Source organism: Temnothorax nylanderi, unplaced genomic scaffold, assembly GCF_030848795.1.
Source record: "Temnothorax nylanderi isolate EJ_2023f unplaced genomic scaffold, tnyl_v1.0 TNYL_tig0170_pilon, whole genome shotgun sequence".
Lineage (NCBI taxonomy): Eukaryota > Metazoa > Arthropoda > Insecta > Hymenoptera > Formicidae > Temnothorax > Temnothorax nylanderi.
Window position 1 is genome coordinate 352,486 of NW_027249232.1, and position 18,083 is coordinate 370,568.

The following is an 18,083-nucleotide window of genomic DNA, read 5'->3' on the forward strand; positions in this document are numbered from 1 at the left end:
TTATGTTCAAATTATTGACACGCTTTATCAGTCATTTGTCGCTTTTTGCGTTTAAGGACGTTCTCCGGTCCTTATACTAGAGAAAATCGATTTTCTTAGGATTTTCTTGAAACTGTGAATATACGTTAATTTAGGTGTGCTTTATGCGTGGTATAAATTTCAGTACCTTTTCCGGTATAAAAAATAAAGATACTGAGCCTCAAAGTTTCAACTTTTACTAATGAAAAGGTTTTCCAGGCCAAACGGTAAGAGATACGAGGTTGGCCAAGAGGACCAAAGTTGCTCCTCTCGTCGAGTTCTATAAGGAAAAAATGCCAAAACTAAAAAAAAATTAAATTAAATTTTTTTTTTTGAAACTTTGAGGCTCAGTATCTTTATTTTTTATACCGGAAGAGGTACTGAAATTTATACCACGCATAAAGCACACCTAAATTAACGTATATTCACAGTTTCAAGAAAATCCTAAGAAAATCGATTTTCTCTAGTATAAGGACCGGAGAACGTCCTTAATAATATTATATTAGGGGAGATCGGGGCTAGTTGGTACACTTTTTTAAAGATTTTTTTACACGTAACTAATAAATGGAATACAAGCCGCAAAAGAATTTTTTAATAGCCGCATGCTTATACAACACAAAAATTATTTTTTTAACTGAACAATTAATTTTGTTGCACCAATAACAATTATAAGGCGATGACATTTGTAACAACCAGCCCCATATACGGGGTAAGTTGTTACAGTACTGGATTAAATTGTGAAAGATCCAGTTTTCAAAGTATAATATGTTTAATAAAAAGAAATAACAATATGTAACAATATGTGTTATATTACATTTACATTGTTGAATGCAAAATTATAATATAGATATAATTTAACTGATGTTCTATATTGATTGGTTCTGATACGTAATAAGAGACTTTAATGGTGAAATCTTACTTAAGATTAAAATATTTGCCACTGTTATGCCGAGGTTATGTGTTACATCGACGGAGTTGGTCGAAATTATAAGTAGAAAAGCAGTAACAACCTACCCCGTCCTGCCATATTTAGATATTTTGATTATTGTTTAAACAAAAAAATGTTTTAAGATATTAACATAACTGGAAATTATTACGTTTAAAGTATAAAGATTTTAAAGACACAGTTAGAATTATGATATGATGACCAGATTTTTTTATAAATATAACATTTAATACATCACTGATTTATTTTACTTTTGGCTATAGGGTAGACCGGGGCACGTTGTCACACGGGGCACGTTGTCACATCGGCTTTATTTAAAAAACTAATAACCAGAGGGCAGCACCCGTCATTCCCAAAACGTGTTAGTGTATGCCCATCTTTGGTGGGTTTACAGTGTTGAGATTGCTCCAGCCGTGTTGACGTAAAATTAACTTGAAAGTTTTTTGCGACCGTAAGTAAAATTTTATTGTCTAATATTCAACGTACTGGACATGAAGCTTATGTTTTTTCAGAATAGACTTTTATATTATCTTAAAGTATGTACTTTTACCTACCGCGTGCAATACCTAACCTTATGAATATCTAAAACGTGTCGGCCATGAGGCTGTTTGGAGTAAAAAAATGCCCTCGGGGCACGTTGTCACGAATTTTAATGTCATAGGTGCAATTGGGATATGGTGCGCTCCTACAAACGGAAAACTGCGAGAGCTGCAGTAGTCGATCTAGAAGTAATTCGTCTTGCTGTTAACGATCAATAAGTTGCGCATTCGAGTGGAATTCTTGTATTTAGATTAAGACGAAAACTTCGTGCTTTTTGTACTTTTTTGAAATAAAATAAATGTTTCTGTGAAGGATTTTACTTTTTTACATTGCAGCGCACTATAATATATTGATATTTACGTTGAATACAGTTTGGATAACATTTTGCATGCAATTACATTTGATGTGACAACGTGCCCCGGTCACGGGGCACGTTGTCACAAGCGACCTGTCATTATTTATTGTTATGTAACAACTGTAGAGTAACAATCACACAAAATTCGATACTGTCCAATTGAAGCTGAGGGTTCACTCGAAATTTTGGCATATCACAGTACTCTCAAATATTGAATGTAAAAAATACAAAAAATATTGAAAAAAATGTGTGACAACGTGCCCCGGTCTACCCTACAAAACTAAAAATATTTTCTGTTTGTGAAAATACGTTACTCAGTCTAAAATAACTAATTGAAATATTATCGCAATGTTTTTGCGGAAATACTATATTTTTTATCTAATATTATCTTTTGTCACTTTTATACAATAATTGTCGTGCACCAACCTGCCCCATGTACCAACTAGCCCCGGTCTCCCCTAGATAAGGTTTGATTTTAATATTTCTTTGCTCTCTTCTCTTTCTATCTCTGATGAAGATTTCGCTCAAAAAGAAAGAATTAGACGATCAATCGGTCAGAATGACATGTTAGTATCGCCTCGCGTCGATCACCGTCGCGAAGATATTGGGATCCCATCGCGAGAGTTCTCGAGACATTGTCGCCCGAGTGGGAGTTATGGATCCAGCGGATTATCCATTTTCGTTGGGTAATGCCGGAATCAATCAGCGGCGGGGAAAGCGGAATTCGGGCGGACCCTTTATGTTCGCGACATAAATAACTGGATAAAGGCGGGGGCGGGCGCTTGTACAAGCGGAAGTCTGGCTGCTCCGAACAGCCTCCCGATTCCAACTCTTAATGCCTCCCGGCGAGACACGGGCGCGCACCTGTCTCTACGTCTTCCTCTTGTTCTTCCCACCCCTGCGTTCTTGCTTCGGCCCTCGCCGCCGTCCCGCTGATAACTTTCTTATTGCCGAACTCGATGTCGCAAGGGGAGATGCTTCCGATTGAATCGAATCGCGTCGTAACAACGCGTCGATTTTTATCCGGAAAATGGCGTACGTCTATTTGGAATTTATCGTACAACATGGACTTTATTGGATTCTTAATCCTCATTTTTTATCAATTATTTTTTATCGTTACATATTGTATTTTAGGCAAAAGAATGCAGCTTTTTTGGTATATCTTTTTTTAAAATACTTTTTATTATATTTTGTGTCCTATTTGTCACAATTTAATGTAAAAGTTCTTTGTTATTATATCTTCTAATCTATAAATAAAAGTCTCAAACTGAAAATTCGATAATTTATGAAAGCTATGTGTGCTTTTGTACTTGCGCTATATATATAGCTGATTTTACTCGATTTTTTATCCCTATCTCTCTCTTTCTCTCCTTATTTGCGTAATTATTTTTGAATATAATTTCAAATTTCGAGTTTCATACTTAAATAAATTAATTAAGAATACATAAGTTGTCACTCACCATCTTTATTCATTCCCATTTGCATACATTTCTTCAGACGACAAGCCTGACACTGATTTCGATGCGCCTTGTCTACAACGCATCTTCCGGTACCAGCTTGACATCTGTATAAAAAGATATGTATAACATTCGTTTAATTCATTATGCATACATTAATACAATGCCACGAAGATTTTTAACATGTAAACTTAATTTGTCTTAAAATATTTAAAATCTTTGATTCTCGTAGGCAGTTTGCCTTAGATGATTTCAAAATCATCTAACAAAGACGAAGATAAGATGAAAATCCATAAATTCATCTTAGATGAGATAAAGATGTTTTTGATTTAAATTAATATAATTAAAATCTAGATAAAAGATGAAATGATTATCGCGATTTATCTAGAAATTTTTTAAATAATTTTGTGTTTATACAATATTATAAAAAGAATACAATACAAATTTATAAAAAAAATGATGCAAATTTAAAACAAATATTAAAACAGTACTCACAATTTTATTTTAAGTTTTTATTTCTCAAAAATAAAAGTCTTTCAAATGTTTTATCTGATAAGCGGTTTCAACGGAGTACATTTATTTGCTGTGCTAAAGACGCTTTACTAACCGACAATGGCAGGAATGTATTATATTTAAGAAAAATATTTTTAACATTTGGAAAATTCATACAAGATTGGAGTTCTTTCGATTTAGATTCCAAATACGAAAATACTTTAATGTTACCACTAATAATTGTTTGCTAATTATTCTCTTTTTTTTAATATTGCGGAAAAATCTTCTTCTCTGCTACTACTAGAAGTTGATCTGTTTTCGAGTATAATGACATTTTTGTAGTAAGTATAAATAATTTACTTCTTTCAAAAATAAGTCTTTATACAATATTGTAATGTACATTTTATACATATAACATTCAAGTGCAATTTCATTTAAATAAAGAAATAGTAGAAAGAATGAAAATCCTACTATCTTGAATAATTTTTAAATAAGATGACATAATTTTTTATCTTATATCATCTATAGAGATAATTTTATCTAGATACCGTCAAACACTGTAATCGCAGGTAATGTTACTAACGAGAAAAAGAGGATCGCGGCGATGCTATAAGGATCTGAATCACATTGCGTACAAATTTTCCGGTTTTGTTGGAATCGTATAGCGGTTTTATATCCGTGCTGCGTAACAAGGAAAGGAAAAAATAGGACTCCTTTAAGGTCGGGCAACGAAGTGGCGGGGACGCTGTCGCTGAATTGGACGAGATTAAGAGGGATAAGAAGAAGGTACGTGACCCCAGGACAGTCGCCTCTTTACGTTAGTCAGCTCGGAGGGATAACCGGGTTAGCCCAACAATGAAAGTAATCGAATTTAACACCATCTCCCGAAGAGTGCGCACCCCGGATTTCCGACAAGTGCGCCCGAATTTCTTCGACCTCCCGGCGAGGGACAAGAGAGCTACGACGGAATTACGACGATTGTTGATGAAACGTCGTCGTCAAGGATCGATCGATCTCGCGCAGAATGACGAACTCGTTAGATTTCTAGCCGTGTGAATTTAAAATAATTATTTTTACCAGCTGAAACAAAAGAATTTAAGCAAGAGAAGAAGAGTTCGAACAATTTATCAGATATATGATTTTCTATATAATTTTTAAAAATTTATAATAAATTGTATAAAATAATGTATCTCTCTCTCTCTCTCTCTCTCTCTCTCTCTCTCTCTCTCTCTCTCTCTCTCTCTCTCTCTCTCTCTCTCTCTCTCTCACTCTTTCTCGGAGCAAATTATTCGAAAAAATTATGAATTCTTACCTCCGTGCTCTTTAGTAATAAACTTCTATTTTTTGCATCAATTATTTATAATCTTCTCCGATGCGTATGGCTTAACACGCGTCGTTTATCGCCTCTTAGCATTCATAACATCACGTTACATCAGAAAGATCGTTTAACGTAGGCCTATTGGTTAAAGGGTTACAGCGCGCCTGTCGCTTCGTTGACGGCACAACAGCAATAAACAACACATATCCAACGCATCCATGACGTGCATCCGACAACGCAAAGTAGGGCGATCGACGGGCGTGATAACCGGCAGCACATGCTTCCGGTAATTCAATGAGGCGAACAATGCCGGCTGCTCGTAGAACAGAGAGATGCGTAAATAAATGTATGATATGCTTCTGAAGGGTGAATACAGGAGAGGGGGGCCCGCGCGGCGAGGGGCGCCAGTCTCGCGCCCTGCGGATCCGCTGGGGTGTGAACGCAAATCAATTTGCACGGCGAGCCCCCCGCTGACACTGGCGGTACCACGCCGAGGGACTGATTCGGTCGGTGGGCCCTTGGCGTGTTACAACGCCTCAGGACAAGATAGCGCACGGCTCCTTGTGACTGACGTCTGTTAAAATCGCGCTAACAGCGGTCTGACGACAGCCGCTGGCGGAAAACTTACGGTATTAATTCTCACATATATGCGGCGCGTCTATTTTGCATAATAAAGTGCGATTCAGCTGATAAGCTGATGGCTACAAAATGATATTTCGTTATACGTTATTGTTCCAAAAAAATTGTAAAATGCAGAAATACTATAAATCTTGAATAAATTATTCTCTAAAAGTCGAAGAGTGAAATATTACTCAAAACGAGTGAAATGCAGGTGTAACAAAAAGTGAGCCTGTGCACTTCGCACAGTGATTCGCCACTCCAAGAAAGAGTAAAATCGCACTCCATTTGAGTGAAAGAGCATTCTTTTCGAATGCAGTAGATCAGTGACCATAAGAGTTAATTATATCACTCTACAATTTTGAGTGGAAAATTTTACTTTGTAGAGTAATTTTACTCTATCTTAGAGTCATTTATCAGTCGATCTTTACACAGAAAGAAAAGAAACGTAAAATCTGATCAACATGAAATCAAATACAGATATACTTGTATACACGCAAGAATATATATAAACTTGAAATGAGATTATATGCTTGAATAAAATCATTTATTTAGTTAAACGAAGTATTATTTAGGTCAATCAAGAAAAAAAAGTTAAAATAAGAAGTTGAAATTCTCATAAGAAGATTATATATTCTTGCATAATATATTCAAGTATATCAGTGTTGATTTGACACTTTTTTCTTCTTTCTGTGTTGTGAATCGTGATTCACTATAGCTTTAGAGTGAGATCGTATCACTGCGGTAGAGTAGCCGCGCTAAAAATTTGAGTAAAAAATTCACTTCTATATAGGACCTCATGAGTGCCCGCATTTACTCAAATTAGAGTGACAACTTTTTCTTTTGGAGTGACTATCGCAATCACTCTAATGTCTAATATATTAATGGCGAAATCACTCTATGAGATTTAGAAAGTAGAACTGATCTCTTCCATGTAAACTATGTATTAAAATATATAAATAAAATATATAAATAGAAATATTTTAATAAATGAGATGTATGAAATACTTTAATATAAAATATATGAAATATTTTAATGTATAAAATATACGAAATATTTTAATGCATATAGAATATTTATGTCTCGGTATATTACTTTGCATTTGCATATCGCAAAGTATGACATTTTTTTAAAGAGTTTTTAGAGCGTCAAGGGATTGTTAAACGACCTAACTATAAATGTTCTTAAATTTTCGCTACGCTATGACGCACAATATTGGCTATCTACATCAACGTTATATCGACGTTTAATTTTATCGTTTGCGAAAATGGAAAGACGAGAAGACCAGCGTTTTGCCCTCGGTCAGGCGGTTACAGCACGGTAAAGACTGAAGAGCCTCCGCACAGATAACCAATTATCCGCGGAGAGGGGAACGAGATGCGACAGATGCGTCCCGACGCGATGCGCCGCGATGGCGCACCGTCCACAATCGCCGGATTAGCGCAAATCCTCACGGATCGGTTAGATGCAATTAAGTGCATCGTGCGTGGATAAGAACGGCCGAAATGTTCGCACGGGCTCCCGCGGGGCTCGCACTTGAACTCTCGCACGCAAATGTCGCTATTCCAACAACAAAGGCCGCGTCTTTTATCTTCCTTGCCTCCGTTCAGTCGTGATCGAGAGCGAAAATTTTTCGCGTACCACGCTCGCGTCAAGATAGAATATATCTGTTTTTTACTAAACATTATTCCTCTCATTATCTGATGTGTCTCTTTCTCCTTTAAACACTTTTATCAGTCAAATATGCGTATTGTAAAAATTATACAAATGATAGATTTAATTGATTTTCGGCTTTACTGTGAAATCTATAATTGAGGAGATACGTAACTTCTAATTTTACTGTTAATTTGATTATATTTTTATAAGCAATTTCACCTGGGATGATTTTTACACTCCAATTAAAAGTCATTGTTATTAATTACATATTGCATATTTTTTATAGTTCTATAATTTATTAGTATTTGAGGACAATAGGTATGTATATAGATTTACTTAATTTCTGAAAAAGTAAGGAGAAATAAAAAAAATATTTTAAAAAATGGAAGAAACATTAAAATTGTCGAAAAACTGAAGCTTATATCACAATGGTCACCTGGGGTGATTTTTACGTACAAAATTTTTACGTATAAAAATCACCCCAGGTGACCATTCTTGGTTAAATCTTAGAGTTTTCGACTCGTAGATTTTTCATATTTTTACAATAGAATTATATAGAGTTTCAAAACTGAAGAGGGAGGTTATCGATGGCTGCTCTCGGATCATCCGGGGTTAATATCGAGTTAAGCATCGAGCGGAGCCATGTGGGCCAAGTTGAGTGAACTCATCCTAATGCCGGGTCACAAGCGCGGGATGGTATAATGTCGAATCCGCCGGGGGCCCATCGAGAGCTAACCCAAGAGCCGCCGCCGCCGTATCGGCGACGAGAGTTATACCCGGAGTATTCGAGAGCCGGTGGCAAAGCCGGTGGCGCTCGTACGAGGAACTATTACCGTCCCCCGGGAACGGCCATCCATCTCCATCGAATCCCTCTCGCGCGCGCGAGTCCGGAATCGGCCGTCCCGGTCTCGCTCGTCCCCGCGCTCGATCCGTGTCAGGGACACGCAGGCGCGCGGCGGCACTCGATACTAGCGCAGCTATTAACCCTCCGTGCTTTTTGAAAAATAAACAGGCACGGCTTCGTGACCGAAATGCAAAGCGGCGTCTCGCCGAGAGCCCGGACCCGATGCCACATCCGCGGCGTTACAATTCTTTCCCCGTCACGGATTGAGTTGCCGGACTGTTAACGAGTGCGTCGATGAACTATCGCGTACGAGGGACGTTTGACCGTGACGAATATTGTTATCCACTCGCGGATACGGTACTTCGTATCGTACAATCTCTCGTATCGTAGAGAAAGAGATTGCGCTTTTGCTCACTTGATCGATTAAAATTCTGCCCGTTGCAACCGCGAAGACGACTGTACATCCATATTACTTGTTACATTGCGATGCATTAGAATTATGTTAAGGAATTAGGACGTCGTTGGGTGAATAATAATTAATCCCAATCATATTCTCCGAGCAGATGCAGCGCTAATAGTGTAGACGCGGTAGACGAGCGCGACTGTTGCCTAATTAAATTAAAACCCGAGCTCATTTAGTACAGACTTCTGAAGACTTGTGAATCCGGGAATGCAGTCCCGTTTCTATATACGAATCCAGGTTTAGCACGTTTAATTTAAAACCGAAATAAACTATTAAGCATGAATCTCGATGTCCCAACAATTTATTCCTGCACTGCTCAATCTCTAGGAATCTAGATGCTATGTTCCGATTGTTCGAAACTTGGACTCACCTGTATATCAGCTTTCGTCGGACACTCCTCTTGAAAAAGCCGCTGCAGCCGTTGCAGGCGAGTATCCCGTAATGTTTGCCGGAGCTGGTGTCGCCGCAGACCACGCATATCAGTCCGAGGCTACGCGGCGGTTTACTGCCGTGCTGCGGCTGCTGCGGCTGTTGCTGCTGCTGTTGCTGCTGCTGATGCTGCACCTGACCCAGCAAGTGCGGGTGACCGTTCCCGAGCGCGGTCAGGTACGGCGACCGGGCCAGAGGGAAGTCCGTCGGCATTCCTCTGCAGAGGGGCACCGGGCACTCCTGGACCGACCGGGAGGCGTAAGGATCGTGGCTCGACGTGGACCCCGTCGCCCCCAGAGGACTGTAACGCTCCGGCAGACCCGGGGAAATGACGCTGCTCTCGCCTGAGTCTGGAAAGCGAGTTTGTTTATTTCATAATTTTCGCAATGAGATCTAACAAGAAAAAGAGGCAAATATTGTATTCGCTTAATTATTTATTATTATATAATACAGATTTTTTTGCCTTGCGTGGATAAGATATATAATCTACTTCAAAAGCACTTTAAAAGTTTTGTAAAATTTTGGTACAAAACGATCCTGTTTGTTTGACAAGAAGAAAACACAGAGACTAAAATTGTGATATATGTACCTCTTTTAGTATAAATTTATTAATCAAATCTACTTTGTTATTACAAAACTTGTTACAAACTTTGTGACAGTATATTAAACTCTTATTATAAGTTACAGCCTGTCTGAATGTAAAATTAACGAGTCCGATGTCAAAAAGGCGTTGAACTCAAAGAGTGAGTTAATTACACAAATTTTATCGGTAAATGACTTGCGTTGATAATAAAAAGATATAAACAGGGAACTATAAATTAATATATACTGTCTTTTATCCAGACGTCGAAATCTTTTAAGAAAAACATTTCCGAAAAAATGATTATGTCGATAATTTGCCATCGTCAAAATATCTCGTATTCTTCAGTGTCAATACGAATTATTTTCCTTATAATCTCGTGCCACACTTTGCACAATTGCAGCGACTGCGATTGAACGAAAGTGTTGACGGAGTGTCCTTTGATTTTTTCGTGGGGATCGAAAGGTGATACAAGCGTTATTGTAATTTGACCGATTGTAAATCCAGTTTTAAATTTTCTCAATTCAGACTAAAACATTGAATAATTTCGTACTTTTATTAAATAAATTTACGAAGGTATTTGCATGCAAAATACAAATGTAAAATGAAATTGGAATTGTTAATAATATTAGTTTGATCCTTGCGTAACTTAATTGAAAATATCGTTCGATTGTTAAATTACCCCGCGCTTATCTGTGATTATAACTTTAATTACAGTTTTAATTATAACGAGCTTCAATTTAGCTGAATTATACTTATGGCATTTACATATTTCTATTAATTTAATCCATTACATTTTCAACGAGACAGAAATGTAACAGTTTTCAACGTCACAATTTCCTACAATTTCGTGCACAGTGTAAAAATTAGTTTTATTTATTATACATTATATAATAATCACTTTATTTTGAACGAAAATCGATATAATTCTTTGTGGACCGCAATATCGCGATCGAGAGCGGGAAAAGATAAAATCACATTATCTCCCCAATTGCAATATCATGTCTGACTGTGGCAATCCATTATCTTTTTTGGTCGCAGAATCCGCTTCCTTGGCGCTGCGACGAAAGGCCCGACATTTACGATCAAAGTATCATTTTTCCACAATCAGTTCGGCGTTTTCATTTCGATCAGCCGGCCGTTACTTTCGGCTTAATCCCAGAAATCTCTTTCGCACGTTCGGGCGATCAACCCCCGGCCGGGGCAGGTCGAAAAGTCCCCGCCACAGTCCCTGATTGATTTCGGAGAACGAGGGTCGTCGAGCACCGCGATCGCGCATAAAATAATTGCGCGCACCAGCTAACGCTCGACCATTATGGACCACCGTGAAGCTCGCGCGGTCTGCTTCGCCGTTATTCAATTAGCGATCGATATCATCTCGAATTGGTAATTGAAAATTCTCTCATAACTTTCGACGAAGGCGATTCTAAAGGTTTCTGTCGCCCCTTCCTTTCGTCGGGATGACATGACATCCTCGAGTTACGTAACAGCAATTAGATTTCATAACGATATGCACTGAGAAAAAGGTTTCTTTGGACCAAATAAGGCTCGTTAACAGATAATAAATGGCATGGTTGGATACGGCGAATCGAATCAATTTGTTGAATCAATGCAATCGTTAGTTTGTGATAATAGTGAATATTCTGTTGCCCCCAAAAAATGTACTTTAATAGTTAATGAATCTGATTTTGGCACGAACGAATATCTTTTTGCATCAATTGAATATTTCTTAGTAGTTAAAGAATATAATTTTGGCACAAAAGTATATTTTGTTACATTGATTAGAGTTCCTCTAGTAAGAGTTAGGACACCCCGATCTGACTTCTGATTGGTTCCGCCATTAATGGGGAAAACGTTAGTGGGAGTGAGACAAAGACCCATGAAAAGTACGAGTGGGGAGGCTGTCTCTCTCGATCGTTCGCATAATTCCCCATTAATGGCGGACGGTGTCCTAACTCTTACTAGAGGAACTTTAACATTGATACTGGCGATGCGCCGCGTAGCGGGCGCGAGCCGAACTCTCTTGCCGCGTGAGAGTGCGCAGCATTACGCGCCACGGAACCGAGCACAAAACAAAAGCAAGATTTCTTATCTATTAAGAAATATAGAGTTGGCTCAACAAATCGCATTCGTTTCACTCAAAAGAACGAACTTTATTTGATCCAACATCTACACACATTTGTATGAAATAAATCATGTCAACTATATCGCCGAGTTGACACAAATATGAATGATAAAGTAAATTAGCAATACCAACAAAACATTCATTTATATTAAATATAATTCGTTTGCTTGAAATAAATATTTTAGAAAAGTGTCAACCAAATATATTTAATTGACATAAAGAAACCTTTTTCTCAGTGTGTACTTCGAGATGATTACTTAAGTGAACAACGACATATTTTGTCCAAGACTCCTTTTAGAATGTAGCATTTTTACAAAGTATAAATTGTTTATATTTAATTAAACAGAATTTTGAAATAAGCAAACAATGAGAAATATTTAAATCTCTCATCGACTGTCGAAGACGCGTGATTTCTAGCGATTCGTAGCGATTAGCGCAGCGAAATCGTTTCGCGCGGGCGCTATCTTGACATCATCCCGTTTGTCAATCCGCATGGTAATTCTCAAACGGATTTTATCTGACCCCGCGGCATTAACGAGGCCGAAACGAGTTTTCGATCGAGTTCGGGGATGGCTGACAAATACGATTCCGGCGAGATCTCGCGCCTCACTGAGGACACCGGCGTGACTAATAAAGTCGAGCCGAGTAGAGAGAAGCGAAATCGCATTTCGTTGATCGCGCAGATGTTCATCGCCATGGCGCACGCGATTTTTCCGCTGAAACCTGTTTATCGTATTGGCAACACATTGCATTTCGAGCATTCGAGGAGACCTCACCTCTTTCGTCTCACTTTTCGCTGCCAATTTTCCGAGACCGCAATCGCGTTTTTATAAAAATGGAATTTCATTGAAACAGGCTTGCTATTAGACGTGAATAAAAATAGAACGGAATGTAATTGCACCGTTAGAAAATAAAGTTTAATCGCAACATGATAACACTTATGCTACACTGTTAAATTCTTAATATCAAATTATACACTGAGAAACCCATTTAGTTGAATGAATTAAAATTGGGTTGAATCAACTAAATCTCTTGTTTGTATATGGTCAAACAAGAATTGTGGTTGGTGCAACACAAAAATTTAGTTGGAAAATTTAGTAATACCAATACACAAATATAGTTCACTGAACAAAAATATTGTTTGTATGAAACTAAATTTATGGCTGGTTTTTTGTTGCGTCAACCAATTATTTTTGTAGTCATATCTAAATAACACAGATTTAGTTAATTTCAGTACAATTTATTCAATCCAATCCAATTTCTTTCAATGTACAGCATAAGGAAAAATGCACGGTAGTCATCTCTGCAGTGAATGTAGCTTCTTACAGCGTGCTGGTCAGCATGCATGTAAAAATCCAGGAAATCGTTCACTGTGTAACACTAAACTTTATGCACGTGTCACATATTTAGGTTTGCACAAGGCACATATCCATAAATAATATGCCCCTAAAACAGTTATTATACGATGCACGATTTCATGTATTCTGATACGCATATTGACCGCCACGCTGTAAGAAGCTCAACTCACTACAATGCAACTAATATGTCTCGCACCAACTGATCCACCATACTTGTACGCAAGCCCATTCTACAATAGCCGTAAGAGTATGTAATAAAAATTGACACCACAGTCGATTATTCTTGGACAGTAAAAATTCTATTAATCAATAACTTACTGGCTTACATCTTATATCTACTTTTATACGACTATTAGTATTATAGAATGGGCCTTGTCGTCCTTGTCCGTGTCCGCCATGTCTTCACCGTGTACTACACTACGTTGTGCAGAAACGTACGGCGCAGCAGCGACAGCACATAGACTTCAATCTATGATTTTCAAGTAAACGATTTTGTTCCAGCAACAAACACAGTTATTTAAGATACGATGAGATGGGCAAGTTTGTTACCGTAACAATCAAATTTTATTGTAACAAATAAATTGATTCAAACATAAAATTTGGTTCGTGTAACATTTCACTTGCTTCCCGTAATATGGTTTTTTAAGTGAATATACAAAAATTACATATTCAGTCAACAAAATGGTTTAACCAAAGAATTTCGTTTTATTCAACCAAATGGGTTTCTCAGTGTATTCAATTTTAGTCATTTTTAACCATTCCTTTAATATATAGTTAACAGTGTAAATAAATAAATGTATTTGACGCAGCTGTACATATAGAGATTCCCGATTTATATTCGTTCATATTATAGAAATATATGTATTCACGGAAGGAAAATCGCGATAGGTTTCGGAAATTCTGATTCAAATAGGCAGCAGGTTGACGACGCGTGTCGCGCGACGCGTGTTACACCGGAATCGTCCCTTCTTATTTATTCGACATAAATATTTATATTCGAGCCTTCTTACTTCCTGAGCTTTTTCCAAACTCATTTCCCGATGTAAATACTGTTTGTCTTCGCGATCCATCCGGTAAGCCTTCGGGGACGCGAAGAAGGAGCAGAGATTCCCCGTGGGGTGCCAGGAAAGCTATCGAATATAGTAACTCTGCCGTCAGAGAAAGAGATACTCTACTGTTGCCAAAATTTCTCTTCTCTCAACGTGGCCTCTCGAAAACCCAAACCTATATCTACGAATTCGCTACAGCTTGGACAATCTGATTGCATCAAATCGCATCGCTCCCGATCGTTATCAAATCACGTCGGGACAGGCGGCCAGTGTCAGTCTTATTAATTCAACTCACGTGACTTTGTATAAGCGTCCGGGCTTTTCGATCTCGTTAACGCACACCCTCTAATCCTGTCGATTAGAGTATATTCTGACGCATTCTGATTCAATCTTCGGAACAGCGAAATATCTGTTCGACGATAACGTTGAGATGCAATCGATTTGCGATGACTATCTTTTCATTCATAAACCGGTGACAGTTATTCGCGATCACCGATTAATATTACCTTCGATCTTTGTATTTGGTTTACGCATTACATAGCTGGAGTACACAAGAGATAATTGTAAAATCATTATTTTCGTAGTTTTAAATGTATTGTATGTATATTTAAAAATGCGCATACGTACACATACGCGTTCGCAAATTACGGCATTAGGCTAATCAAATCTTGTCGCGGTGCAATCTGTCGGCCGCGTGGGGTTAACTGAGAGGAGAAAAATGATGGTCCAATATAAAATACACACCCGGTATAAGCCACCCGCACCGAGAGTAACGCACGCAAAAGCAGGGGCGTCAAATTTCATTAGCATATCAATGCTGGCGGATGGCAAGGCGCCACCTGCGCCCTCGTATTATGGGATCATCGGGAAAAGCGAGAGGGGGTCGAGTTGCGAGTGGGGCCAGGGGTTGCGTTAGTTGGAGAGATAAAAAAAAGTGGTTTGTTCCCCCTTTTTCGATACATTCTTTGCTAATTTCGGCTAATCGTTAGCGCATCGCGAATACAACGTTAGCGAACATTTCTTTATGCTTTGCTATTTTTACCGAAAAAATATATGGAACAAGTGTTATCGAATGGAATTATAAATATGATTTAAAACAGATTCTTATAAAAGATTCAAAGAAAAGCAGCTATCATTGCAAGAATGTATGTACTGAAAAAACGGGTTTGCTGAAGTATAAAAATCAGGCTAGATGCAGATCTGACAATAACTATGCTGACCATCAAAATAATTATGTAGAATGTTCAAGTATCATATAATGCTGCAAAAATTTACATATTCTATTTATCTATAGCAATCAGCTTGAACGTCTAATATAATTATTTAGATGGCCTAACATAATTATTTTCAAATCTGTATTTAGCTAAGTTTTTACTTCTGTAAAATCGGTCTTTCCGTATGTGTATATGTTTATTTTCCAAAAGACAGAAAGAAAAAACAAATCTCGCATTTATTGCCATCAAGATTTGAAAGATGTCGAAATAATGTTACTGGGACAACAGTATTTTATGCGTTGGCAAATATAGTATTAAACACAGCTGTTTTAAATAAATGCAAGTTGATGATGACGAAATACAGTGAGATACAATGTGTTAAAAAACCGCAGAAGCTCGGTATACTTTCCGTTTGTTTAAATTCAAACTACAGTTTAAACTAAAGTTTAAATATACAACGGGAATTTATTGATGATTGAGAAAGTGTGTGTCATCGAGCACATTTCGGCCGTGCATACAATATAAACAAGATTGGATAAACATTTGCGATTCGACAAAAATTACATGAGATCGAATTGTATCTGTAGTTCCGTAAAATTTTCAAACAGGTAAAATTATTATTAAATGTCCTCAAGTTGTGCATTTTTTAGTATTACACAAATTTCAGAGAATGTCACCGAATCATTGGATTAAAGTTTACAGGTGTAGTTTTGCAAACCAACTTTGATTCAATGAACTTTTAGTGTTTGAAAATATCACTTTTCTCGTATTAAACTTCAAAAATGTAAATAAGTAACAATACACAACGAGTAACACACATTATACATAATATACATTATTTATTTTTATTTAAGTATTACATATATTTAATGTCCGAAATAAAATTTAAATTGTAAATGAAATTAGTACAATAAAAAAAGTATATCTACAGTTTTGGATCGTTAATAGTCTATGGCTAAAAAATGTTGTGATTATTTTAACAGACCTTGGAAAAAGATTGGAATGAGCAGAGAAAATCATCTCGCACTTCCGTCCGTCGCTAAAAGCCGACGATGCGAAACGATGGGCAGAATGCACCTAGGTCCACCCCCGCGGCGGACTTTTATGCGAGTTACAGTCGTGGGGTGGGATAAGTGGAAAAAAGAGGGTGACATGTAGGCAACGACATTATGCCATTAGAATAATCAAATCTTGGCTGACCTGGCGCGAGCGGAGAAAGAAGAATCGCGTTGATGCAAGTTTACGCATTATATTACGCTATGCATTACATTACGCGTTACATTACGCCGCGAAAGAAATGTCGCGGGGAGGATATATTGGAGAAATTAATGTCTAATTATTGGTCTACAGTAAAAATTATATGCAGCAAAAGGATTAAGATTTAAAAATATTCTTTTGTAAAAAAAAATATGTTGCTGCTTTCTTTCCGACGGATATATCTTTTTTATATAATTTCTCAGATCTTGTCTTAATAAGTCCGTACACTTGTTTATTACTAACTAGCAGTTATCCTTACTTTCAGTTTCCATGCATTATAAATGCGCATCTCCACGTATTCCATCATTTAAAATTGTATCTTTTTTTACGTGTGCCTTGGCATATTGAAATTAGACAGATTTAATCCTTTTAGACACACGTTAACGCGATAACGCGTCATATTATGTAATAACTTATTATAAAAGTTAAATAAAAAACATGACAAAGGAATAATAACATTAATAATTCGTGCAACAATAAGTTACTAGTAATTATAAGTAAATTTTGTTCATTTTTGTAGACCTTTATTATACTTGTATTGGTAGTTAAAAATGCAAGCTATGTCGTATTTGTACAATGCGCGCATGAAGACATTATCATGCGTTAGACGCATATTATAACGCGCGGGAACGCATGCATGGAAACTAGAGGTCAAGTCTGTTTACTAGAGGTTAACGCCTAGCCATCATGCTAAAGGTTTATAATCTCGACTGACTTTCACGCACGGTACAAAAGTTCCAAGAATATATTAGACATTCGAATGTATGCAATCTTCTTATTATATTTTTAGCATATTTAACTGTATCCCAGACAGCACGCATGTCCAAAATCGAGACATGGTGCTGTCTAGGTATGTTTCCTCAACTATCGGAGAATAACAGATCACTTCAATTATAACTTCCTTATTTGTGTTCATATTGTGGCCATTGACTCTTTCATATTGTTTTGCGTACGGGGAGCTTATCTAGTATTTTAAATATATTTTTTTTGTTATCTTACCGTGTCTAACGCTCAGCGGACTGGCGGGACTCCGTGGGTGCTCCGAAGTCGGTTCATTTTGACCTTGTTGATGCTGATGCTGATGATCCTCGGTGGCCGTGACTGTCGCCGTTCCGTTCATCGTGCCTCCTCGATCATTCGTTATCCGGCCGATGTCGAATGCGCTAAAACTGGCATGCAAGTCCTTTGTACGTGGCTTACGATTTAAATATATTTCTCTTGCAACCTAATGCAACTACCCCATATTTTAATATAAAATATACGAAGTCCAAAAATTTATTTTGTTTCATGAGGATTAACTTCAAACACCTCGAACGAGAAATAATATATCACAATAAGTTTGATATATTTATTTTTATAATTC

At 37.4% G+C, this 18,083-nt stretch overlaps 1 protein-coding gene across 1 annotated transcript in view; it reads right to left on the bottom strand.

The window, feature by feature from the left end:
• The window catches only part of LOC139777972 (photoreceptor-specific nuclear receptor), a 34,624-nt gene that overhangs the window by 15,822 nt on the left and 719 nt on the right, over nucleotides 1-18,083 (bottom strand). Inside the window, exons 2-4 of the mRNA XM_071715697.1 lie at nucleotides 17,720-17,889; nucleotides 9,079-9,487; nucleotides 3,320-3,423 (exon numbers count right to left, since the gene is read on the bottom strand). Coding sequence (XP_071571798.1) covers nucleotides 3,320-3,423; nucleotides 9,079-9,487; nucleotides 17,720-17,840 — 634 coding nt within the window. The 5' untranslated portion in view covers nucleotides 17,841-17,889. The remainder of the gene's footprint in view (nucleotides 1-3,319; nucleotides 3,424-9,078; nucleotides 9,488-17,719; nucleotides 17,890-18,083) is intronic.